Source organism: Mirounga angustirostris, unplaced genomic scaffold (assembly GCF_029215605.1).
Source record: "Mirounga angustirostris isolate CCGP_5_RB_7025 unplaced genomic scaffold, mMirAng1.0.hap1 SCAF_5, whole genome shotgun sequence".
Classification (NCBI taxonomy): domain Eukaryota; kingdom Metazoa; phylum Chordata; class Mammalia; order Carnivora; family Phocidae; genus Mirounga; species Mirounga angustirostris.
The window spans coordinates 126686623-126714251 of NW_026991713.1; the positions used below are offsets into that span (position 1 = coordinate 126686623).

The window sequence follows — 27629 nt, forward strand, 5'->3', positions numbered from 1 at the left end:
CAGGAAAAGCAGATCAATGGAACTGTTAGCTATTCATTACTTTAATTCCTTCGTGCTATATCTTTAGGAAGTTAAATAATCAAATATCAATATACCTGGGCCATATTTTCTCAACACTCTGCAGGGAATATTTTGAGTTAAGATTTTATTCATCTTTATTGAGGCTCGATGTTTAGCCTCCTTTTTTCCGACAAGCAGCAGCTCATTCTGGGCCTGAACCCGGCCACAGACCTAGGTCTCGGGCAGGACACGGAGCAGAGGGGGCAGGAGTTTCAGAAGATAAAACCAAGGCCAGATAAGAGGGTTTGCTGGTGCCTGTGATCTCTGAAACAAGCCCCACAGACAGGTGAATGGGGCATGAGTCTTAAAGTGTTAGGGCTGGAAGCATTTGCATGAAACAGTCAGACGGAGGCCGGAGAAATTAGAGAAGTAGATTCAAAGCAGAAGGTGGGAGGAAGAGTCTGGGCGAACTGAGTGAAACCCTTACACAGCTGTGGTGTGTCTGAGCACAGGGAGCGGGTGGGGAATGGACCACCTTGATCGGAAAGCCAACAAAACGGGCTCCTGGGTGGCTCAGTCGTTAAGCGTCTGCCTTCGGCTCAGGTCATGATCCCAGGGTCCTGGGATCGAGCCCCACATCGGGCTCCCTGCTCGGCAGGAAGCCTGCTTCTCCCTCTCCCACTCCCCCTGCTTGTGTTCCCTCTCTCGCTGTGTCTCTCTGTCAGATAAATAAATAAAATCTAAAAAAAAAGAAAAGAAAAGAAACATACAAAAATGCTTCCGAGGCTTTTTCAAAATGACAGTTAAAGATATTGCTCCTTGGGGCACCTGGGTGACGCAGTTGGTTAAGCGTCTGACTCATGGTTTCGGCTCAGGTCGTGATCTCAGGTCCTGAGATGGAGCCCCGCATCGGGCTCTGCGCTTAGTGCTGAGTCTGCTTCAGACTCTCTCTCTGCCGGTCCGCCACCCCCGGCTTGCACTCTCTCTGTTTCTCTCTCTCTCTCAAATAAATCAAGATATCGTTCCTTACATTTTTCAGTATCCCTTATATAAATTCCACCCTATTCATTCCTTTTAGGAGATGATAAGATTTGCTTACCTTTTTTACCTTTGTTGCCAGCTAACAAATGGGGCAGCTCATTCCAGAAGCCTTTTCACAGTTATCCCACCCTTTTAAGTAGCTCTTTTTTCTATTTCTATCATCCTTCATTTCCTAGTTTACTCTTATTTTCCATGTATTTATTTATATGCCTGTATTTTCCACCCCTGCCAAGCAGCAGAGAATCGTGTAAGTTCCCCTCCTGTTTGTGTTCCTTTCTGAAAGGGAAACCAACACAATGGCAACACAGACCATTGAGAGTAAAAAATAGAACAAAGCATCCTACTTCCCTTCTCTTGGCAGAACTAATGATCCCAACAGGTGTATCAGAAATGCTTAAAGGTAAGCTGAGACATGGGAACATTGCGCTCTGAGCAAGGCAGTTCTTTTTCCCAGAAGGGAATGAATGCATTCGGAGCGTTTAGCCCCGACAATACAGAGCTACTCCATTTCACCCCATTGTGCGTTGTGCATACCTGGTGACTGAGCACAGCCCCTTGGCGGCGGTTGAAGGGGTGTTCTTGGGGAGAACAGAGAATACACTGGGGATGGGTATCCCCAGTGGAGGGTCAGAAAGTGCGTACTCCTGTTTGGAATCTCTGCGTCTGACGCCCAGCTTCCATACAGGCTGCAGCTAGGCCTGGCAATGACTTTTCTATAGCGTCTTAACCCGCCGTGCAGAGGGCCAAAAAAGAGGCAGTTTCTGCCTCTTCCAGGATGTTGGAAGCCTCCGTTTTGTCCTTTTCACCCTACACTTCTTTTTTCCTTTTCTTACTAAATGTTGCCGTCAGTGTGCTCTGCTGTAAACTATCAGATACACAAGTAACAATAGGTTCCTGGGAAAGATTTGCTGCTGCAGGCAATGGGTCAGTGCCAAGAAGAGGAGTAAAGCCAAGAACGCTGTTTTAGGGAAATCACAGCATTCAGATAGCAGTTTCGGGATCATTGTTCAATTCCATTAGGGATTCTGAGTCAGCGTCTACCTCGGAACCTGGCTCCATGATCTCCTCCAGGGGATGAGGGGGACTTTGAGCCCCACATGCTTCCAGGTACCTTGGCTTTCTTGTTCTAATGTTCAAAAACAGTCCATTACTGGAATATAGTCTCGGATTTTGCGGTTCACGGGGAAGAAAGACGGTAAGAAAAGCTTCAAGACAACGAGGCTTCATTGGTGGGTCAGGTTTATTCCGAGAGGAAGAAATAACACATCCCCAAACGCTGGCTCCGGGATTTAGCAGCTTTCTGAGAATTTTTTACCTTGAGATAGAAGATGTCACTGTGCTAGGACTTGTCCACTTTGCCAGGCAATTGGCTCTCCCGTGGCTCAGCTAAAGTGTCGAGGAAGCTAGATCTCGCTCCCTGATGGCTGAGACGTCAGGCCAAGAAGTTCTGGCAAAGGAAGGCCTCCGCATTGTGCTTCCTTCCATCCTGCAATGAATTAGCCGGGTCAGCCAGGGTCAAGGAGCAAATATCAAGTGACACATTTTCCTCCCTCCTTCCCCAGCACATCTCCAGATACAGCCCTCTGGGAACAGGAGGAAGGAAATGCACTGATCAGATAGACGCGCCGGCCAGGCCCCTGGGGACGGAGGGGAGAGCACCTCCTTCTACGGGTTTTCAGGCACCTCATCTTCCTCTCCCTCCCCAACCTCTCCACACTGATCTCAGGTCTCCAAGAAAATGACCGGGAGCAAAGTCAGAGAGAACGTTGCCGAGACCCGGGAGACTTTGACCTGATAGCCAACAATGTAAAGTACAGTTATGCAATGAGCAGGTGTGGGTGTGCATCCCCAGTGTAGAGCAGAGGAGAACAGCCGGAGAGATGAAATCATGGGCCCAGGGTCATACAGCCAGCAGTAGCAGGTCTGGGATTGAATCCAGGCAGTTTGACTCCAGGGATCGGACTGGGGTCTAAATTAGAGTGGGACTCTTGGGGCCCAAGCTGCTGAGAAAAGTGTCCTTGAGGGAGGAACCAGGATGGCCAGCTTCGGCAAATGAAAACACAGGACACTCAGTTACGTTTGAATTTTAACAAATAGCTGCTTAGTGTAAGGACGCCTCGTGTTGTTTATCCGAAATTCAAATTTAACTGGGTGCCCCATATTTTATCTGGCAGCCCTGACGATCGGGGCCTCTTCCATTTCTCCTTCTCTCTGTCTTTCTTGTTTTCCTCTTGTATTCAGTGTGCCATCCCCCTGCTTTCCTTGATTTCTCCTCCTAGGTCCTTCTGTGCAATTTCTGAGCTCGACTTTGGTGCATCATCTTGCTTGAAAATCAGTTGTTAATGATCATCTACTATTGTTTGAGAGCCCATAAGATGCTAGGGCTTCGCTGTTGTTCAGAAGACTCCAAGTGGTGGTCTGCGTTCTCTAAGCCATAGGTGTTAGGGTACGTGCGCTGGGAATCCTCCCTGCCCCCAGAGGAGAAAAGCAGGTGCTGCACAGAGGTACAGGGGTGGGAGGTGCCACCCGAGGGCATCGGGGAGACTTCGATTCCCCCAGCCCTGCCTCACCAGAATACTTCTGCCATCGTTCTTGTGTTTCCCATCTAAGATTTCATGTGGGCTAAGATTTCCGTAACTTACAAGTCACCAAAAATCACCGTTCTCCGTTCTAGGCTGTTATGTTCGAAAGCAGGGCTTCTCAAACCTCAGTGGACAAGGGATCACCCGGGAATCTTGTCAAATGCAGATGCTGATTCTTTAGGTCTGGGGCGTGGGGCAGGGCCCGAGCATCTGCATTTCTAACCAGCTCCCAGGTAGTGCTGAAACCAGGGTCCGCGCAAGACACTTTGAGTAACAAGACTCTGACGTATCTTAACTGATGCACATGGACATAGATTATTTTTCTTTCTCTTCTGTATTTCAGATATCATCTATCATCCATCTCTTTGACTGTCCCTATACCTATCTATTATCTTTACCCTGACCATATTATGCAGACATATGGGCAAGATCAGTGTGAGTGTCCAATGCACTCGACAAGAAATGAAATCCTCCTGGTGCAGGAGGTTATAAGAGAGAAAGGAAGGAACACAGCACATTGAGATGTCCCTTTCTGAAAACATTCCTTCCTTGCATATTGCGGACACTTAAAATACAATCCCCTCAGAAATAGCCTCTCCCTCTTTGACATCCTCCCAAGGTCAAAGAGTCCGCTATGAGACTTTTACATTTTGCCGAATTTGGAACTCCTACAGACCTGAAACAGTCCTGGGTCTTAAAAAAATCTGTAACCCTTGCATGACCAAAAGGGAATGTGTATAGGCTGTGCATCATCCTTTTAAAAAAAGTCCCCTGCACAGATGGAAGGCAGATCATGGCCTTTAGGCAGGAAGGAGATTATTGCATCTCTCTCTCTGTTTTGTACAAGTCGGAAATAAAATAAGTAGGCCTGAGACACCAGCCTTTGTCTATTGTCTGATCAGATATTTTTCATTTTCTATCATATCTCGAATGTTTTGTTTCTGTTAAATTTAGAGCTCCTTCTTTAAGAAAAAAAAAATGAAGTATTTATTTTTCAGCCACAGATGATAGCGAGTACTCCTGCCTTGGAGTGATTTAATTTTTTTTCCCTCTTCCTCTACAGCTGTAGCCTTGTTAATTGTAGGTGGGAAGCAAACTCTGAAATCATTTGACTTTCTGCTTTGCTTAGAAATCTTGCTCCATTAAATTGTAGGATATCCTCCTTAACAGGAAGTCAGGTTCTGCGATCAGCAACATTTGTGTTCTTTGTGCATCGAGATAAAGAAGAGCAAGGGTGTCGCCTGCAGTTTCCTCACGGTTAGGGGAGAGTGGAGAGAGAGGACAGATAGACAAGAAAATGACCCAAAGATGAGTCACTCGTTTCTAAAACAAGAGTCTAAATGCTCTTTGTTGACGGCGGCTTGTAACCTCTGAACATTCTGGTCTCCCAGCCACAAGGACAAAGGAGTGAGTGATTCAGGGTCTCAGTTTGACTGCCTCATTCCTGCCTCTGGGGAACCCAAGGACTGAAATATCTCGTCATTAAGAAACCATTTTAATTTAGAAATAAACACGTGTTACTAATACTCGGGCTTTTCAAGTCAGTACGCAATCCTTGTGATGGGGGGAAACTTCCATTTCTTTTACCAAAACATTTCTTTTAACTCTTTAATTATTCTCTAGGAATAATTAAAGCAATAGTTGGGTGGAAGGTCTTTAAGTGTTGATTTTCCATCTCGTGTATGGGGAAAAGTTCATTTATGAGCCTCTACCCCGGACCCGCTACTCCACCAGAGTGCTCCTTCCCGTGATACTCAGAGGCGAGCACAGGGCTTTTGGAGAGGCTGTTGAAGAATGCAACCCATACATAGTAAACTGACTTGCACAGCTCATTTGCATTGCTCTCAGTCACCCTGACTGTGAGAATTAAGGGCTCTGGCAGGCCTAGATCAGTGGCTCTCAAAGCGTGTGGTCTCTGGGCCAGAGATTCAGCCCTAGCAGGGACTGTGTTAGAAATGCAGATGCCCAGGCCCTATACCCAGTCTACTGAGTCAGAAACTCTGGGGTGAGGCCCAGATATCTGTCAGGTTTTTTTTTAAAGATTTATTTATTTATTTGAGAGAGAGAGAGAGCAAGCAAGTGGGGGAAGGGCAGGGGGGTAGAATCCTCAAGCAGACTCCCCACTAAGCCCAACACAGGGCTCAATCTCACCATCGATGAGATCACGACCTGAGTGGAAACCTAGAGTCGGATGCTCAACTGACTGAGCCACCCAGCAACCACCCCCACCCAGAGATCCCTGTTTTAAGAAACCCTCCTGGGGATTCTAATGCAGGCTACAGTGTGAGACCTGGTAACCACACAACTCAAAGGAACTTGTCTGCAGGACAGAGACCTCCATGCTGCTTCTTTTCCTTGGTTGCCTGTTAGAACCCCTGGTATGCTTTTTAAAAATATCGATACCAAATCCTTCCCTCAGGCGGATAAAATTGGCATCCCTAAGGGGGGGAGCCCAAGTCAAAACATTTCATGAAAACTTCCCTGGTGACTCTAGCGAGCCACCAGGGTAGACCACCGTGAGTCTACAGGAAAGGAGGGACCAGGTAGGAAAAGGTGCTGATGCCCGGGACAGGGAGCCTGCAGTCCATGGGTCAGGGTCCAGGCAGGACCTGCACACTTGCCATGCCAGGCCACAGAGCTGTGGTGGCTTTCCTGTCATCAGTGGGCACAGTGGGGGTGGGAGGGGGCTTCACTGAGGGCCAGGTGGCAGCATCGTGTCAGAGGCCGCCTCTCTAGCCCTTCCCAGCTGCAGGTGTGAAAACTGTCAGCCTTGGCCTTGAAGCCTGGCATCCAATGGCTTAGGGTGTGCCAGGGACCCACATGTACCCAGGTTGTACATGTTTCTTCCTAAACCCAGGCCAAACCGGTGGGTTCGGGCCCTTGACCCTGACTTGTGTCTGCTTTCCCACAGAGGTTAGAACCTGCTAGGCCTCTAGTTGTAATGCCCTGCTTCGCTCTTCCTAACCCTGCTCCCAGATGGGGGCCCTTCTTCAAATCAGAAAGGGTCCTCATCCCTGTCTGGTAGTTTCTCACATCCCAATGCCTGACCCTCACTCACCACCACTAGCCTATGTTCAGGGTAATTTACGTGGGGCCACAGCCTCAATCAGCCCCAGACACCCTAGACCAGTGTGATTTGTTCAGTGGGCCCCAGCCATTCCTGACTTCCTTCCCTTTCTTCAGCCCTCAGCAGAGGAACCTGTCTGCCTGACCACTAAAGCCCTATGGGGCATGATGAGGAGAGTGGCCAGCACAGCGTGTCCCGGAGGAGAGAACTGTGAGGGCCACACAGAGTGCTTGGCACCAAATACCTGAGCTAGAGTTCAGAGCTGGACCCCAGGTCCAGCCTAGGAAAAAGGATGCAAATCCAGCAGACATGGTAAAGGTTAGGGCTAGCGGAGGCTCCTGCATGCAAAGAAGCATAGGTCTACCTCAGGGCCACCTAATGAACAGGACTCACTGGGACAAACAACTCCTAGATGTCAGCGGCTGTGTGCCCGTCGGTGGGCAAAGTCCTGTTCTGCCTCCGGAAAGGCCTAGGAACTGGACAGGGTAGCGGCAGGAGATGGAGAAGATGAGTATGGAATGGAATGGCAGTTCCTCAAAAAATTAAATATAGACTCACCGTATGATCCAGCAATTCCACTTCTGGATAAATACCCAGAGAAATGAAAGCAGAGAACTCAACCAGGTATTTGTACACCCATGTTCATAGCAGCACTATTCGTAACAACCGAAAGGCGGAAACAACCATAATGTCCACTGACAGATGAACGGGTAAATGAAACGCGGTCTAGCCTCATACAGTGGAATATTATTCAGTCTTAGAGAGGACTCGAACTCTGCCACCTGCTACAACATGGATGAACCTTGAAGACGCGATGCTAAGCAAAATAAACCCAACACAGAACAGATACTGCATGCTTCCACGGTACGCTCCCACTCACACGACGAGAGCAGTCAAATTCATGGGGACAGAAAGTAGAATGCTGGGTGCCAGGGGCTGCGAGGAATGGGGAGTTAGCATTTAATGAGTACAATGGTTTTGTTTTGCAAGATGAAAAGGGTCCTGGAGACGGCTGGTGGTGATGTTTGCACAACACTGTGATGTACTTAATATACTTAATGTACACTTAAAAATGGTCAAAATGGTAAATGTTATGTTATATATATCTTATCATAATTAAAAAAAAAAAACAATAAATATCTGAAACCTGGAGGATTGGGGGTGTGAAAGCCGACAGGGGAATGCTTCCACGAGTCCCACTGGAAATGAGGAAGGGGTTATCGACCTGGGTCTGGGCTCTGAACATAGGTTCGATGTCACAGAACCTCTGCCGTGTGGGCTGCTCTGGTTTTCGCATTTTGAAATTTGTCCTGAGTTTTGGTGGAGGAGGTGGAATGCTTCCTCGAGAGACGGCCTCAGGCCGCTTAGTTGTGGTCAGACTCACCGAGGAGAGCTCAGACCTGACTATTACTGGCGCTTAATTAACGAGGAGCCTTGTCCCAGCTGAGGTACAATGAGGCTGTTGTCCTGGGTTTATTAAGAGACACAAGCAGAAGGCGCTTAGCTCCTCCGCATCCCCTCCCAGCTGAATCTTAAATCATCACCTTTGTTTCTGCAACAAGGGGGAAATAACCAATACCCGGATCCAATTTCCTTCTTCTCTCCTGGAAACTTACCTCAAATTATAACACACAGAGACTTTTTATTTATTTATTTATTTATTTTTATTTTTTAAAGATTTTATTTATTCATTTGAGAGAGAATGAGGTAGAGCATGAGAGGGGGGAGCGTCAGAGGGAGAAGCAGACTCCCTGCTGAGCAGGGAGCCGATGCGGGACTCGATCCTGGCACTCCAGGATCATGACCTGAGCCGAAGGCAGTCGCTCAACCAACTGAGCCACCCAGGCGCCTGAGACTTTTTTTCTTTTTTTTAAAAAAAAAAAAAGGGAAAAAATTCATTATATTCTATTTTTTGTGATAAATCCAACAGTAAAGTCTAAGCTAGTTTTCCTTATAGATTTTCAGTTGCTTTCATGGCCGGCATGGGTGTAATTACATTTCTTCTCTTGAATCGTTAAAAGACATTATATTTCGTTTCATCGGTGGTTTCCCTGGTTCACCGACTGCAGGGTTGCTGAAGGACGAAAGGGGCCTCCTGCAATTTCAGGGACATACTGAGCCTTGAGTTCAGTAAATATTTCACTTAGCCACTCAGAGACTGGCAGAACATAGGAGAGATCCAAACAGGGGGAATTTGAAGCGGTTGACAGAAGTACCTGGCAGGGCCTCCCCTCTTCCTCATTCGCACACCTGCACACCTCGCCTCTTCCTCACCTGCACACCTGCACTTTGGGTTCAGCCTGCTTGGCTCTCCTTCAGTCTTCCATCCAGCCATGGCCCCCCTTCTGGATGTCTATGACCACTGTCCTGATTTCCTAACCATAATTTGCCCAGACCTCCCACCAACCCCAACAGAGTTCTTGGTTTTCCAAGCTCTGTTGCTAAATCCTAACCCACCCCTACAATCCTCGATCAGCCATGGATGCAGAAAAGATCTTGCTACCTATAGTCTGGCTAATTTAAATGGTTCCAAAAGACAGCACTCCAAATAATACTTTTATCTATAAGGGATCTTAATGAGAAAGGGGTGCCTCGATGGTTCGTCAGTTAAGCATATGACTCTGGATTTCAGCTAAGGTCATGATCTCGGGGTCGTGAGGTCGAGCCCCACATCCAGTTCCATGCTCAGCGGGGAGTCTGCTTGAGATTCTCTCTCTTTCCCTCTGGCCTTCCACCTGCTCTCACATGCTCGCTCTTCCTCTCTTTCTCACTCTCTCCCTCTCAAATAAATAAATCTTTAAAAAAAGAGAGAGAGAGGTCTTAATGAGAAAAGTACAGTATTAAGTTCTTCCATGGTAGTCTAGGCAACTCACCACATCAATAAACTTATCCTAAAACAGGCCTAACTTTGTATATATATCAAAGGATTTGCTTTTTGGCTCACGTGGAATTTGTTATACCAAAGTCCAGCTCATGGACTAATTAATCCAAACCCCATTGACCAACTTGAGTAAAGAACTCGTGCTTGCTTTTTGTTTGGTGTTGTGCGTTTGGGGGTTTTCTATCATTGTTAGGGATGCTTTTTCATGAGAAAACTTTTGTAAACTTGAGAAAATGGGATGGACTAGAATAGAATAGATTTTCCTGTTGGAATATGGTCTCTAGAATCAGGCGTAGCTCTGGGCTTGTTGAAGTCCTGACCTCTGGACTCCGTGATACTAATGATTCGGAGCCCTGGGGTGGGACAATGTGGTGGTCAGCGGATAGTCTCCCAGCTGGGTTCCTGGGATGGCCAGACCTCTTTTACATCTCTGCTTTCTTTTTCTCCCTTGAGAAAAGCATTCTAAGGAAGCAAGAGAAAAATGTAACCTTGAAAATGGCTTCCCAAAGTCATTAGCTCGCCAAAATTGCCTCTGACCCACAGAGCTGCATTGACCCTACGTACATTAGGAAGGCATTCCATTCCCATTCATCAAGCCTCCTGCATTGTCTGTGTCATAGTGTGTCATGTCTTCGTTACTGAATAAGAAATGGGGATGGAGGGCTAACCCTAATATGCCTGCTCCTTGAGAAGCCAAAACAAGAACAAAAGAACTTCCTGTTAGGAAACTTAAGCTACTCCAGAGTAGATTTTATGAAGGCAGGTCACCCAAGAGCAGCAGGAAAAGCCACAAGCCTAGGCTTTTACATAAAATGCACATTTTTATTCATTCCATAGTCATTACATTTCTATTAAGTTCAAACACTAAGGATTTTTTTAAAAAATAAGATTGCTAAATTGGAAGGAGCTTTAGAGAGGAAATAGACTTTCATGGAAATGAATAACACATTATCTTAAAAACCTCCTAATATATTATAAGTAACACAATATTATAAACAATGTAATACCCACAGCTGAGGGAAGGGCTAAAAGGAATATAAGCAATAGGTAAAAACTGAGTGTTCTTATCCTGGTTTATGTCTTACTCAGTTCTACTTGCTTCCCTTTACATCTGGAAGAGAAACGTTAACTTCCTCCTCACTGAGTTATCCTCAAACCTCTTCACGGCTTCCAGATACGAGTTTTCTAACATCTCAATTCCCACGTGGAGGGCAAGTGTTGATGATCTGTCAACAACTCTCCTATGAGAATTAGCGCATCTTCCTGTGTGAGAGCAGATGGAAGGGATTCTCAAACAGGCAAACCCCCTGTTTTGTGAATAGGACCCCCAACCTTATACCTTCACTCCCAACAGGCCCAAACCATTGTCCTGGGAGTCCTAAACAAAACAAAGCATATGTTTTTTCATGGAAGGCCATGATCTCATAAACACACGCTTGCAAAATTTGATGATCAAAAATTACCCTTGGCCACTAAGTTCCATGGAAACCAAATAATAAGAGATCAAGAAAAGAGGAGCCGAGAGCATTTAATTTCTCATTCAGGGCCTGGATTGATTGAATTCAGACGGCCCTGATTGTATTTCTGTTGGGGCCTGGCATATATATGAAAACTTACTTTCATAACCACAGTAATTGATAGGATGACATCACTTTTAAGGCCATAGGACCACTTGTATAATGGTTTGTAGAACGTGGGGGAGATATTTCTAAACATAGCCCTTGGCGTGCTTTTCTGGAAGCGCTTAAGCCAGAGGGCAGTTCCTGCCTCTCTTCTACTTTCCCAGGGACCCAAAATATTTTTATATACACAGCCAAGCATTTTTTAAAAAAAATCATGCTCCCAAATGAACAGAGTGAGCTCCCGAGCTTTTATATAAATGGGCCCCTTGGGTTCTCAGGTTGAGGAATGATGATGCAGTGATGACTCTTTGTCAGAGCTGGGGTATCTTCCAGACCCAAATATGGGATAAAATATGTTAGTGGGCGGCCCTGAAACGCCTCTGGATTTCAAAAGATTGTTTGGGTTTGGGTTTTGCACGTTGCCCACTCACTTAACCATACCAATGCTATTTCCAAATACCCTTTTCCCAAAGAGCTGACGCTAGGACGATAAAGAGACAAATGAGGACGAAAAGCGTTTGGACTTCTTGCCCCTGATGGTGGGCGTGAGAGGGTCAGGATAGGAAGGAAGACATGGTGGAAGGAGCAGTCAAGGACGGAAGAGGAAATGCTGGGCTTTCCAGCACCTTCCATCTTGTTTCCGCAGAGTCCATCTGCAGCAGCAAGCACGGGGCTCAGTCGGTCGGGGGGGGACAGCAGGTAGCCCCTGAGAGGCACCCTTTCCACGTGCTGCCACATCCCCTCGACTCAAAGGCATGTCATAGACTTTGATTAGGAAAACAAGAACACTACCACTTCACACCCACTAGGATGGCTCTAATCAGAAAGACAGGCACTAAGACGGTTGGTGAGGATGTGGAGAAATTAGAGCCCTCACACGCCGCTGGGGTGGCCGTCTTGACAACACCATGGCAGTTCCTCAAAAGGTTACACGTAGAATTGCCACATGATCCCACAGTTGCTCTCCTAGGGATCTACCTAAGAGAACCGAAAAACATACATCTACACAGAAACTCGTCTGTAAGTGTCCATAGCAGCATTATGGCTGATAGCCCAAAAGTGGGAATGACCCAAACGCCCATCAATGGGTGAACAGATGAAGAAAATATGGTCCATCCATGTGATGGAATGGTATTCACCAAGAGAAAGAAATGAGGTGTGGTACATGCCGCGACATGCACGAACCTTGAAAACATTATGCTAAGTGAATGAAGCCGGTCGCAAAGATCACATTTACATAACATTTTCAGAAGAGGCACATCTATGGAGACAGGCGGTAGATGTGCAGTTGCCGGAGGCTGGGGAGGGGCTGAGAAAATTTGGAGGGCTGATGCCAGCTAATAAGTACAGGCTGTCTTTTTGGGGTGATGAAAATGCTCTAAATTTAGACTGTGGTGATCGTTGTATATACTCCATGAATATACTCCAAAAGGGTTGAGTTGCACAGTTTAAATGGATGGAGTGTATGGTCTGTAAATTATATCTCAATTGTTGGGTTCTTTTTTTTTTTTTTAGAATACTAACAAAGGGAGTGCCTGGGTGGCTCAGTCGGTTGGGCGTCTGCCTTCGGCTTGGCTCGTGATCCCAGGGTCCTGGGATCGAGCCCCACATTGGGCTGCTTGCTCAGCGGGAGGCCCGCTTCTCCCTCTCCCTCTGCCTGCTGCTCCCCCTGCTTGTGCTCTCTCTCTCTCTCTGTCAAATAAATAAATAAAATCTTTAAAAAATAAATAAAAAGAATACTAACAAAGAAGTATGGACCACCTTCACTTAAAGAATAAAGCTTCCAGCTCTGCCCCAGACCAGCATTTTGGTTGCACATGGGGATTTAATAACAAGCATTCAATAGAAGGAAAGAACAAAATGTGCAATACATTTAAGCCCAAGTTTGAGTCCTGTTGGAAGTCAGGAGGCGAATGTAGAATTAAAATGTGAGTTAGTAGCTGAGAACTGAAAAGGTCCACATGTGGCACAGAAATGGTAACTGCAAAACCAAAAGGAATCTGCTTTCTACAAAACCTGGAAATAGGGTTGATGGGTGTTTCTGAAAATGCCCCTGCTTTCCCCTCACTGTTGTGGATTCATTTCTTTTCCTGCACCTTGTCGGGCTCACTTTGGAGTACATTGCTCATTGATCCCTCTCCTTCCAAGAGAACAGATCTGGTTGGAGTAAGGCCTTCATTCTGGTTGAAATGTCTTGGTGTTGGAGCTCCACTGGACTGGGCTTTGATGTGGGAGCAACTGCCCTTGACCTTCAGATTCTGTTAGTAAAAGATAACAAAACGCATCCAAGAGAATCTTGTTAAAAATGGTATTTGTGCCTCTCATCAGCTGACTTTCACCTGACAGAGAGCATAGGAGTTCTCCATCCATCTTAGGGCTGACATTTTCTAAAATAGATGGCAATAAATAATCACTGAATAATTAAGATGGGTTACATTAGAATGCATTTCTGAATATATTTCTTGGGCTGCTATAAATAGACTGTGTGCACGCAATTTCATGTATCTTTATGTATTTGCAAATTTTGTTCCTAATTGTGCCGCATATTACTTTCAACTTAAGAGTTTTTCCAAGTCCTTCTCGAGGCGGTAATTATGTCTGAAAACATCCCTAGAGTCAGGCAAAGGCATTCATTGCTTTGAAAAGAATTCCTCTGTCTTTACAAATACAGTGAACGAAAGTCTCTACGCGCAGGGACAGAAAACCCAGAGGCGGAGGTGGACAGTGCCCCGCGGTGGCCCTGTGTCCCGTGCAATGCCCCACCTGCCTCTCCTGCCGTTGCCCTGGGTGGAAACTCTTGGCTTCGCCACCCCGTCTCCTTCCCACAGTCAGCACCTGATTTAGCGTTTCCAGTCTCGGTCCCTTCCCAAATATGGAACCACAGGATCAAGACTTCTGCTTCTCCTTGTGATGTTCCCCCAGGGCAGACGGGAGGCCAGCACCCAGCAACTGAGCCAGTCCTGCCAACTGACTCAGTCCTCAGACTCTCTTCACGCCAAACGTGAGCAAAAAGTCTCCTGAAAGGAGAGGCGATTCTATAATCGCTCTTTCTGACGCCTTCCTGGTATCTCAAATGCTGTTAGTCACCCCTTGGGCACCCACAAGGCCACTGATTCATCGTTCTTTAAAGTTTTGTGAGCAACTATCTGAGTGCTACGCTGTCCAGAAAACCCCGATTTTCTATTATTTCCCAGGAAAGAGTAAAGAACGTGGTTAGAAAGAGGTAGGAGTAAGGCAAATGCAGGTCCTTCTTTTGCCCAGTGAGCCCTGAGGTCCTGTCCCCGTCCCATCACAATAGGCATGGGGTCTGCGCGGGCTGCTGCCACCCTCTGCACCGTAATCTCCTCCTCCAGATGCATACGCAGACCCACGAGCTCAGACAGACACGCAGATATACATACGTACATGGACACAGACACGCACAACGACACACACACACATCTGTGTCCCATTGCTCTGAGCATTCTAAATCGCCTTCAAAGCACAGGGCTTCATGGTCAATGGTAATGGTGCTGTTTGCACGTACAACCTCCCATCTGCCGTCGGGGAAGCTGCCCTGTCAAAGTCTGAATGATCGACCTCAGATCTAGGGCAGAACCAGAGACAGCTGAAGACACTGGGCAGTGTCCGCACCAGCCCATCTCCTAAAGTTACCAGGCTCCTCAGAGGACGTGTCTGTCCCCAGGAGTGGTAAAGATTTCAGGGTAGTTTGAGTAAGTCTTGCTGTTCTCAATCTTTAAAAAAAAAAAAGGGGGGGGGGCGCCTGGGTGGCTCAGTCGTTAAGCGGCTGCCTTTGGCTCAGGTTGTGATCCCAGGGTCCTAGGATCGAGCCCCGCATCGGGCTCCCTGCTCCGCGGGAAGCCTGCTTCTCCTTCTCCCACTCCCCTCGCTTGTGTTCCTGCTCTCGCTGTGTCTCTCTCCGTCAAATAAATAAATAAAATCTTAAAAAAAAAAAAAAAAGTCTTGCTGTTCTCAGGAACTGATATGTTCATATTCAGGCATGTTTTTAAAAGCTTATTATGGCACCTTTATACTTAAAAGATTCCTAGACCATAAGCTAAATATATATATTTAACTTAAAAAAAGTTCTTTAAGTCACATTGTTTAATCATAGAGTAAAACAGCGCCTTTAAAACTGTCCCTATCTATTCCATAACTACATGCTTCGGATAAGAGCCTGGTTCACAGCCAAAATCCCCAGAGGATGGAGACCATGAGCTCAGGGACACAGGCAAAAGCTAACTATGATGTAGCTTGCCTTTGTTTTTTCTTGAGAATTCCAAGGTGGTTAACTAATGTTAATGGAGCAATCATTTTCCACATACTATTTGTTTTTTAACTTTGCTTCTCTTTCTTTCCTTCCTTCCTTCTTTTCTTTCTCCTTCCTCCTTCCTTCTTTCTGTCTTAATAAAACAATCTGCTGATGGCGTGTTTGTAGAAAGGCAAGATTCCTTAGTATCCCCTCACCTTTTATGACAGACTGTGTGGAAATAAAAGAATAATATACAGGAATGAAATCATGCGTAATGTTTTACCCTAGAGCTATTACTCATGGTGATAAAATTCATCAAAGCAAGAGTTTAAATGAAAATGGTCTTCACATATTAATTAATGAATTCATTTATCCTTAGCAAAAAGAGAAAAGGAATTAAGAGATGATTTAGAGAAACACAAAATTTTAAATCATCACAAGAGTTTTGTGTCATCAGTGGTAGGCATGTCCTTGACTTGCCTGATCGTGGTTAAGTGCTCAAAAAAAAAAAAAAATTAAAATCAGCTACATGCCATACCCTGTGTTACCCACTTGAAGTATATCACCTCATTTGATCCTCACAACAACCCTGTGAGGTCATTATGATTTTTCTCTTACAGATAAAGAAATAAGTCAGAGAAGTCAATTAATTTGTCTAAGGTCACACAGTTAAGTGGTAGGGCCAAATTCAAACTCAGGTACGTCTGACTCCTGGACACTCCCATAGGTTAGTGAGTTAGGCTTGACTATTTTTCTGATGACATGAAAGTTTTGAATTAAAGAGACAAGATAATCAATCAATTAATCCGTGGGAAGGATGTGCAGAAAGCAAATATGCCTCAGTAACTACTATGGTTCTTCAGGACCATGGAATCAAAATTTAAGTCTAAATACGCCTCTACTCTTAACTCTGTGTACAGCTTGTGTTGTGACTGAATCTTCCCCTACACCTTGCCTGCCCTTCCCACTTTGGGATCTCATCTTTTGGCGTATAACCAATTGAATTCGGATGCAGATGCCCTTCTGAAACAAGGTTAAAAATGATCAAAACTTGGGGCACCTGGGTGGCTCAGTTGGTTGAGCATCCGACTCTTGGTTTTGGTTCAGATCATGATCTCAGGGTCGTGAAATCAAGCCCCATATCGGGCTCCGCGCTCAGCGCAGAATCTGCTTGAGATTCTCTTTCTCTTTCTCTTTCTCCCTCTACCCCTCCCGCCACACTCACTGGCCCTTGCTCTCTCTCTCAAGTAAATAAAAAAATCTAAAACAATGACCAAAACTCAAAAAACTTAATAGACATGGCAAATAGCTGTACCCTGTTTAACTGGATGTCTTTCCTTGGGTTAAGGTCTTCATGGGGCTTATCCAACACATAAAAGAGTTGCAAGAGCTTTTGCAGAAAATGCCCCGTTATGGGGAGAAATGAGATACATTGCCTTTCCTTCTTTTATCTGCTTTCCTCCAAAATCACAGATGTTGATACTAAATCTGATAGATAGGTTTTCTTGCAGCCCTTTTAATCCTAATGTAAACTTGGGAAATGTCCAAAGAAAATGTGGGCGTTTTTGTAAAGTGCCCCCAGAAATAGTAATCTCTCCAGTGTTGATACAAAGTTGGACTTCTTGCTTCACCATGCAGAAAATCTTTGGTTCTCTAAGTTTTAAAGAGTTAAGAGAAGAGATGGAATGCCTTGGGAATTTTGGCAGGGCAAGCCAGAGCTCCTTCCCCTTTGCTTCTCACCCTGGATGGAATCTCGAAACCACGAGAACCCAGTGATGACTCGGGGCTGATGCTCTTCCCTCGATTTTGGGTGGACCTGCCCCCAAAGTCAGCTCTGTGTCCGCAGCAATCCCCCAACAGGGAGGGATGTACGATTATCTGCAGGGTGAGAGGCTTATTTTTACCTTGTCCCTGGTTAGTTCCCAGAGACAGGGAGAAAACATTTTGATTTAGGAGCTATTTGCTAATCCTTGAGGGAAAACAGTCCCTGCAGATTAGTGAGGGTAGAGGGAAGGTAGGAGGAGAGGAGAATGGGACAGAGGAAACAGAGTTATTTTGACTGCATTTTTCCCTTACCCGGTTAAATCTTGGTGACATTTGAACTTTGTGTTACTAAAAGAACACAGCCCTGTATGTGGGGCCTGGGACCAGAGGGGTAAAGGCGGGGCCTGGAGCTGGCATGGCTGCAGGGCCGCTGGGCTCAGAAGACCTGCAATGTAGCTGGGACCGTCCCGTGTGGGGCCTGACTTCCCGGGTGCTGAGGACGTGTCGAGGGGGACACCTTCGGGTCCTGCAGCTGATGCTGAAACCATGGTGCATCTCCAGGGCTGTCTACCAGGTGGGATCTGAAGTTCCTCTTACGTTTCTTTGCAGCATAAGAAATCAGAGGGGGATGGTGGGGAAGGAGTGTAAGCTGCTATCATGTTTAGTGCTATGAAGCGTGTTGTAATAGTGGGGAAGGGGCTGACATTAATTGAGCATCATCTTCTAGGTACCGGGCACCGTGAGAGGTGCTTCGTAAATAGGATGCAGTTCAGTCTTCCGAACAAAGGGGTAGAGTAGGTGCTTTTGTCACTGTTTTGAGATGGGGTTATTGAAACTCAGGGAAGGTTTATCGTTCATTCAAAGTCACACTGTTAGTAAATGACAGAGCCCTGTGATTTAAAGCAAGGTTTTTCTGGCTAAAAAGGCATGGGTTCATGGTCCTCTCACAGAAGAAATGCTGTTTTCTCAAAAGATTTTGTGTGTGTATGTGTGTGTGTGTGTGTGTTGGGGGTGGTGACCAGCTGGTAAGGAGCGGGTGGCCATGGGACAGGAGACAAGGAGGGAAGAACACTGAGAAACAATACTGAGTCTCTGTCCTCACCTTCCTGCCCTTTGGTGGCTTCCTCAGCAGCCTCTGAAGTCACACATCCACACGCAGCCTCTTTTTCTCAAGAGAGAACATTTTCTGCAGGAGCGTGGCCCTTCTGAGTCCACTGGCTTGGGGTGCAGAGCCCTTCACATGGAGGAGACGAGAGGGTCTGGTTTCCCCATCATCCATCCGGACTGGTGGCATGAAGCCAGGTCCTGCTTGCCACGGGGACGTCCCCAGCCCAGACTGAGAGAAAGGACTCGGACCTTACTGGGGGTTGTGAAGGCAGAGTAGTAATGGGCAGCTCTTCCCCTGACTGCTTCTCGAAGGGAATGTCACTAGCTCTTCCTCCGCTGGTGGTTTTTGCAACCTAGTTTCCCTCATTAAGTCAACTTGAGTGGTTTTGCTCTCTCAGTTAGCTGGCTCACCCCACTGCTTGGAACCAAGGACATACAGCTGGCCTTTGTATTTTTAGGCGTAATTTGGCAGCATATAATCCCTTAATGAACTGTAATTGCTAAACAGTACAGGGCCATGTGGCCGCCCCTCCCCTGACCCCACCTCAAGGAATGTCTGGACTTGCCTTGGGAAGGGACGTTTCCTTGGAAGACACGCCCAAGAGCCCTGTGTTGACTTCACAGAGGGACATAACCCTCCAGGACTCCCAGTCCTGCTTCTTCATCACCTTGTTGGCAGATGGGGTGAACGTGGTTCAAGTGGTTTCTGGGAATGAGATCTTTTTCCAGAATTCTTGTGTTTAAAGGCACATACCTGGAGTTTTACTACAAATAGCAAATCTATCTGTAATAGATCATAAAAGAAACTTGAGAGCAGTCTTCCCAAATTGGACAGCAGTCTGAAAAATGTATACGGTGTTTCCAAATGATGAGTTGTGAATCTGAAAGAATTCTGGAAAAAACCTCCCAGATGGGAGATTCAAGTAGTCATGTGGCTGGTTTGTCCATTTGAAGCTTTTCCTGAACCCCTGGTTGGCGTTTGGTATAATTCCTTAGGAAAATTCTGTCTTCCCAGTTGTTACCGTGATTGCGCATGAGTTTGGGGGTCCTGACCCCTTACCCCGGTCTCCCAATTTACCTCTTGTTTGTCTCCTCTCATGTCTCATCAAGCTATATAAAAACCAAGACTCTACATCAGGGAAGCAGGGTGAGCTAGCCCCACCCAGGGGGCTTTTACAGAACTTCCTTTAACATTGTGAGTGTCCTGAGGAGAACATTGGATTACTGGCCACCAGGCCTGGGAAAAACAAATTGTCTCTGCTCAGCCTCAGGTCAGTTCACCAGCCCTGTGAGAAGCTAGCTAATCGCACCTCAGCCTCATTCACCACCTGTCTCTGGCTGAGCCGGGCTGGTCAGCCCAGGGGCAGATGCCTGTAACCCGCACAGCCTCGTCCACAGCCAGCAGGTAATGCCCACACGTACAAGCGGAATCCAGTCACTGAAGGGAGAGCCAGGATGGCAAGTCTAAACAGTTCACTAACCCAGATGTCCAAGGTGGCCAGTCAGCAGTCTGCAGAGCCAAGCTGAGGAGTAGGGAGTAGGTAGGGGAGCCCAAAGCCCAAAGCACCTGGCCGGAATGAGTTCCAGACAGGACTTACCATCCCCCTGTTCCCAGCCCCCACTCACATAGGCAAGCAGGGTTGGTTTAAAAAGACATTTAAAATAAAATACAGGCTCATCCTCCAAAGGTCACAGCCTCCTGGGGAAGAGTCAAGAACCCAAATTTTGTTTTTGACTAATAGAGTCTTCAAGGAAAGAGCAGAGAGAAACTAACTTTGCTCAGGGAAGACTTTACCAGAATATCTTTTATTCTCTCATAGCCTTTGCTTCCTTCCTTCTAGAGCAGGGATGATAGTTCAAAGTGGTGCGCGGATTAAGTAAGGGCACGTTCATGAGAGTGTGTTTCACATACGAAAGCATATACAAGTGGGATGTGCTGTTTTTCAACAAACTGTCCTCTTACTGTTTTCTATCTTGGGAAAAAATTTATCAAGATTGTCTTTATTGGTGATAAGGTGACTAATGGCCATTCCTATATATTTTGTTTAGTTAATTGGAGAAAAGCCTGTGTGTTCTCCCTTATTCACACCCTGCTACCATCCTCATGACACTCTGGTACCAGGGGTGGGTGTGTTTCACACTGAGCAGTCTGGACACAGACTCCCCAGGTGAGGAGCTCAGACCCACAAAACCGCCCCCACGTGAGATGCCAGTCACAAGTAGTAGGTCCCAGATTCCCCAAGACTTGGCCACAAATCGGAGGTTCCCTGGACCCCCTTCCTGGATTCCATCGTTGCTAGAACAGCTCACAGAACTCAGGGAGACACTTCTTACGTTTACCAGTTGATGATGCGATAAAGGATGTGACAAAAGATGATGAAGAGATACACAGGGGGCGTCTGGGAGGATCCTGGGTTCCTGTCCCCTTGGAGAGTTTGGGTTGTGCCACCTCCCCGGCAGGTAGCTGTGTTCACCACCCTGGAAGCTCTCCGAACCCCAGGACTTTTGGGATTTTAATGGAGGCTTTTCCAAGAAGGCTTGATCAATCCTTAAGTCCATTTCCTAGACTTCCCTCTCCCCTTCCTAGAAGATGGAAGGGTAGGGCTGAACATTCCAAGCTTCTAATTATGGCTTGGGTTTCTGGTGAGCAGCCCCCATCCAGGATCCCACCCAGAGTCACCTCATCAGAACAAAAGACACTGCTACCACCCAGGAAATTCCACGGGATTTAGGAGCTCTGTGTCAGGAACCAGGGTCAAAGACCAAATATTAGAACAGAAGATGTTCCCCGTGCTCTTACCACTTAGGAAAACTACAAGGGTTTTAGGAGCTCTGCGCCAGCAAGCAGGCGCAGAGACCAATATATACTTTTTTCTATTATTTCATAGCAATGGTTTCATGGTTTACAGTCTCTCTGTGGCCCAGAGTGATAGCTATCAATCCTGGCTGAACTTTAGATTCAATTAGGAAGATTTAGAAACTCCCCATACCCAAGCCTTACTCCCAGAGATTCTGATTTAATTGATGTGGGATCTGGGCATTGGTATGGTTTTAAAGCTTTCCAGGTGATTCTAATGTGCTAGAGGGTCCTTGAGCAGAGAGCCTCATTCTACTGTCAGAGAGTAAGCAGATACTTGCAAAACCTCAATAAGCAGCAGCAGAATCACAGGGGGGCCACTTTAAAATATACACACACATACATTAATTTCATGAGACCCACCTTAGACTTAATGATTCAGAATATCTAAGCACAGGGGCTGGCACTCTGTATATGATCCACGATATTAGTAGGAACCACTAATGGAAGACAAAAAGCACTGTGACCCCTAAAAAGTGAGGGTTATAATTAAGGACGAGATCATCATGAGGATGAACTCAGTTCAAATTAAGCCCATTGCTTGGCACATGCAAAGCACTCCGTAAATGTGAGCTGCTTTTATTATTCCAAGAATGAACGTGATCACGTGAGATCACGCAGAGGGTATCATGTTAGTCAGCATGTAGTGACCCCTTCTAGAACAGGACTCGACTACAGTCCCTGGGGGAATGCCCCTCATTCCCAGATCCCCATCATGCTCCAGCTCGAGGTCACACTGCTGGGAGCACCGGGCTCTTCCCTGCAGGGACCTCTGCCCTTCCACAGTGGTTGGCTCCCAGCACTTCTTTCCCACATCCCTCTCTCGGACAAGGGTTCATCGTGGAGCCCATAATCGATATAGAATCTATAATTCTATAATCGGAGGGGGGGAGTTTTGAAAGAAAAATGACTTAAAAATTATGCAAACTTAGGTGTGAATGGAAAATCACAGCACACTCAAATGGAAGGCAGCAAATACCGTAAGCATCACAAAATCCAGAGAAATGACATGTCTGTTAATTAACTGTTATCCTTCTTTGTCCTGCATCTTTTGACTGCCTTACTCTTTTTTTTTTTAAAGATTTTATTTATTTATTTGTCAGAGATAGAGAGAGAGTCAGGCAAAAGGGGAAGCAGACTCCCTGCTGAGCAAGGAGCCCGATGCAGGACTCGATCCCGGGACCCTGGGATCATAACCCGAACCGGGGGCAGACGCTTAATCAACTGAGTCACCCAGGTGTCCCGACTGCCTTACTCTTTGATCTCTTCTTCATGAGGAAATCACTCTGTCTTCCTCTCGCACAGCGGAGCGGAATGTGCCCCCCATTACTGTTACGTTAGAAATGTTTCAGGCACACTCGTTGTTGGAAATAGTGTGCAAATTTTTAAAATTGCTGTCAAATTTGGAAAGCCTTCTGCCAAGCTTCGTTTCCATATGATCTGTTACCTAACATACTTGTTTACAGTAAGGGCACAGGTGTGTGCCCTCTAAACACAGGAATTCTGGGAAAATTCAATTACATCCTATTCCCTTTGATAAGAAAAAAAATTATAGGGTGCTTTTGTAATTGTGTATGTTGTATATTATATAAACTCCTTACAGGGGGAAAAACTTCCACTTTCGACTAGGTGTTATGAGAAACAATCTCTTATAATTTTACTGGTCTGGTGGTTGGAAGGTTTCTCCACAGACTGGCTTCTGGCTCCTAGCATTTTATTTTATTGATTTTTAAAGAGATTTTATTTATTCATTTGAGAGAGAGAGCACAGGCAGGGAGAGGGGCAAAGGGAGAAGGAGAAGCAGACTTCCCGCTGAGCAGGGAGCCCCCCCCCACCACGTGGGGCTTGATCCCGGGACCCTGAGATCGTGACCTGAGCCAAGGCAGATGCTTAACTGACTGAGCCACCCAGGTGCCCCTTGCTCCTAGCATTTTAAACCTTATTTCTCCTGTGTGGGTGGAGGTCATATACCTGTCCACAGCCAGGTGCTGTAACATGGAGTAATATCTGCATAAGGTCTCTCTCTGGACTGTCGTGAACGACACAAGATGTCGGCACCTAGGGGTGAGGAACCTGGCTGGAATCCATTTCCACACTGGTGCAGCTCACTTCCATCTTTTCATAGCTGGAAATGACTGTGAACCTCATACATACATCCCACTAAACTCAAACTACGAGTACCTCAACTCAACTTTACCCTTAGCTTTATTCCAAAAATGCCCACAGCCAGTCGAATGCTACCTGATCAAGAGGGGAGGTTTAACAGAGGGGAAGTCAGTGAGGAAAGAGCCATGAGTCATAACTGATGCCAATTAAAATAGCTCACTTATGCAAATATGAGTAGGTGCACATATTGCTAGGAATTGTCCCGGAGACCTAGGAGAGACCAAGAAGCGAGGAACCCTGGAATTTAAGCTTTGCAATGAATACATCCCTTACCCTCCCAGCCAACCCCCCAACCTCCTGGTTGTGCGTATGAATTACAGGAAAAATAAAATGAATAAGACCAACAACCTGAATTATTGCCGTGCCATAAATTGCCTCTGGCCCCGAAGATGGGGATCACATATGTATGGCATGTGTGAGCCTGTTTTAGATTGTGATTTTTTTTAAGTTGGATGTCATCAGTTTTTAAAATTGTTTTTTATCTTTTTATTTTTGGTCTATTTCTAGAAACTGCACCCTTCATGAGAGTTGTCAACTTTGTTTCTGCTTTTTATTTTCTGATGCCTGCTGAACAAAGCACAAAAGAGGCCACATACTTGGTCCTCCTGATTTTAGGCTAGAAGCTGTATCAGAAAGAGTAGGAGTAGAAAAATGTCCCAGGGCACATCCCCACCTTCCTCTGAGAAGTGTGTTCTGTTCCATGGTTTTCAAATTATCTGTATTCACCCATCACCGCTGCTTCTGGGAGGAAATATGGACCAGTGGCTCTCATGACCACCCAAGTGTCAGGAATCGGGAAAGAGTCCTTTTTAAATTATATGTACCAGTTTCATCCCAGGTCTCTACCCCTAGCTCTTTGTGGCCCAGAGTCAGGCCTCCATTGACCTGGATACATACACACACACCGTCAGCTAATCCACAGACGGGCCCTACCATCCTGGGATGGGGTTCATCGTCAGCGAGAAAGCTTCATGTGTCTTCTTCCTAGTAGAAAACATGTTTCTGAAACTGAGAGGTTCTAGAAATTGAACTATTTTTTTTTACTTTTATTTTTTTTATTATTATGTTAATCCCCATACATTACATCATTAGTTTTAGATGAAGTGTTCCATGATTCATTGTTTGTGCATAACACCCAGTGCTCCATGCAGAACGTGCCCTCCTCAATACCCATCACCAGGCTAACCCATCCTCCCACCCCCCTCCCCTCTAGAACCCTCAGTTTGTTTTTCAGAGTCCATCATCTCTCATGGTTCGTCTACCCCTCTGATATCCCCCCCTTCATTCTTCCCCTCCTGCTATCTTCTTCTTCTTCTTCTTCTTCTTCTTTTTTTTTTTTCTTAACGTATATTGCATTATTTGTTTCAGAGGTACAGATCTGAGATTCAACAGTCTTGCACAATTCACAGCGCTTACCAGAGCACATACCCTCCCCAGTGTCTATCACCCAGGAAATTGAACTATTTTGAAAGTGCAATGTTGTCCGCTGTCCGCATGACTAGATATAGTGAGGACAGTGCTACGTTCTCCTAACGACGCGCCAGTCCTCTCAAATGAGATTGGGTTTTCAGTGATTCATCTGTATCTTCTGAAACAACTAACTCAACCAATCTGGGGCCAGTGGGTTTTGCCGTGATTCCAGCAAACGTTTCCACATGTGGAAAGTTAGGCTTTGATTCTCAATTTGCTATTTTTGCTGTTCCCCTTTCATCATTGTGTTATGGCAATGTATGTTTTCAAAGGGCTGTGCCCTTTGTATTATTTAATGCCTACATATGGCGTGGGGCTTAGCCTTTTCTCCAGTGATCTATACCATGTGTTATGGGTAAAGGAGGGGGAAAAAAGGAAGGCTTTCACCAAGAACAATTAGCTAATTTATCCTATGTCTTTCTAAGTTTTGTCAAGTCTGCCCATTTGTGTGTTTTAAGGTTTCCTCCACTCACTGGTTGGTGCCTGTCAGTAAAGGATGATGTGTTTCCATTTCCACCAGGGCTTGAATGTCACACGCCCTGTCCTTTGCAACAGTATGTTCTTACATTGACACGGAAGCACGTCTCTGCAATCAGACCGGGAGTAAAACTCCCATTCTTGGCTTTTCTAATTCTTTGATGTGGACAGAATTTACAAACAATGTAAGAACTCGATTTTTACTTTGTTCATAAAATATTTCTTGAGTCTGACATGGGGTATGTTTTCATCCTCCTGGAAGGCATTTTCCTTGGTTCCAGTAAGAAAGTAATACTTTGGAGGTTTAAAAAGCCGTCAGTTACTGCTTCAACCATCTCTCACTTTGGTTCAGTCCCTCCCAACACATGCTAATCTACTTTCAAAGCACTGTGCAAATCAACTCAGAATTTTAGCATTGGACCAATATCAGACCACCTTTGGATGACGAGAGCTTCTAAATTCTACCTAGGTGGGGCCTGCGGATAGTAATCCCATTAGAAGGGGAGTAGCCAATTTTTCACTTAAATTGTATATTTGGGCGTCTCTGGGTTGGAGCTGATGGAGTCCGGGGGGCCCTAGTTTCTCTGCCATCTCCATGAAAATATGATATTTAACTAAACAGAGATTTTTTGCCTAACATCCTCAGAATGTCTTATTCTTCACAAACTGATATCTTTTCAAAATCCCATCCTTTGAGAGACAATTTTTCACACTTCCTACCTTTAAGAGAACTACACAGGCATATCTTTTTTATAGTTTACCCAGTGCTTTCAAATGCTTTCCCTTCTTTTAGGTTCTCCACACCACTGGGAGGTGTTATAAGTAAAGGGCATCACATCGAGGCTCAGGGAAGCTTGTGGCTCACCTCTTTTGGGGAAGGACCTCAGGAGCAGCGCTGGACATTTGCTCTGGGGCAATGCCCAGCTATGCATATTCGAGCTGATTCTGAATAGCCCCTTCAAGAGTCATTTGGAAAACGGTGATCAGCAGCAGCTGCTGGAGCCAAGTCTTCTAAGTTACATTTCCAGCTTTTACAGCGAATCTGGGTATGGCCTATGTCTGCCTCAGTTTCTCCACTTATTAAATGCAGGTTCACTCATTCATTCACGTGTTTGTCCATCCATCTAACAAATAATGAGCAAACACCTCCTATGTGCGAGGTATTGGCTATGTTCTGGAGATGGGGTGGTGAACAAAACCAAACATGATTCCATATTCTTATAGAGGTTGTATACCAGTGGTGGAGATCTGACAATCATTCATTCACTCAGTAGTGCTAGTGTAATAATTACAGAAACTCAGGTGAAATTACACTTGTGGTCAATGCTCTGAGGACAAGGTACCTGGTGAACTTGCCTGTTCTTAGATATGTTCAGGGAAGTATTCCTGAGGACATAACACATGAGCAAGTGGGCGTGAACAAGGCAAAGGGGTAGGAGTGAGACGGGCAGGAGTAACACTAGCTACTGACCCAAAGTTGCTGCAGTAGGCAGAATAAGAATACTGAATTTGTTAGGCCCATCAATCACATGCCCTTCTTTAATAAGTGCAATGTGTTTTATATCATTTACAATAACAGTGAGCATACAGCTTGACCAGTGTGGCCACTGGATGCTCTTCACTTAGTGTTGTCCTAACCCACTGCTGGACCTTCTGAAAACCAGCTAGACTATTTGGGAAGGCCCACCAACCAACCTCAGCTGGAAATTTTCTTCTTTGTCAAGACTATGAGCTCATCCCCACACCAGATGGGTTCCCAATAAATGATGATTGTGCAATCTGATTATTTTCTTGTCATGCTGACTCCCTTTGGAAGATGGAAGCAGGGTGCGTGGTCCCTATCATCTTTCCAAGTGAGAGGAGAATTTCCTCATTGGGGCTGTACACCCTGCAGATTGAGAGAAAGCATGCACTTTAGAACTATATGGTCATTCTGCCATATCTCCACGAATAGTAACTTTTCAACTGTAGACAATCGATTCATTTTTATCGTAGGGCACATCAGTTAAAGTAACTTGGGCTTCTGCAGCAGGTAGCTTGGAAATCTAAGTGACGTGACATGGCAGAAATTTAGTTCTCACTCATAGTAAGTCCAACAGTACCCTGGTTGGTAGACAGCCTTCCATGGGATCACTCAGGGTAATCTTGGGACTTTGCCCTCCTCTAGGGGCCCAGTGACCTATTCACTTACCAAAAGAAGACAGAAGGGAAGCACCCATCAGACTTTTTTAGGTGTCAGACCTAGCCGTGGTGGTCTTCCCTTCTGTTCACATCCCATTGGCCTGAACAGTCACATGACCACCGCCAACAGGGGCGCTGGGAAGAGCAGGTGCATGGGCAGCT

At 45.9% G+C, this 27629-nt stretch overlaps 1 protein-coding gene across 8 annotated transcripts in view; it reads left to right on the plus strand.

The window, feature by feature from the left end:
• The window catches only part of FRMD4A (FERM domain containing 4A), a 332058-nt gene that overhangs the window by 31559 nt on the left and 272870 nt on the right, over window positions 1–27629 (plus strand). For 2 of the 8 annotated variants that reach the window (XM_064592038.1, XM_064592039.1), the window contains exon 1: window positions 17603–17783. The exons of 3 other annotated variants lie outside the window; for them this stretch is intronic. In XM_064592038.1, coding sequence (XP_064448108.1) covers window positions 17625–17783 — 159 coding nt within the window. In that variant the 5' untranslated portion in view covers window positions 17603–17624. Of the gene's footprint in view, window positions 1–17601; window positions 17784–27629 lie in introns of those variants that run through there. 3 more of the 8 variants (XR_010411703.1, XM_045874386.3, XM_045874388.3) reach the window with 2 other exon arrangements.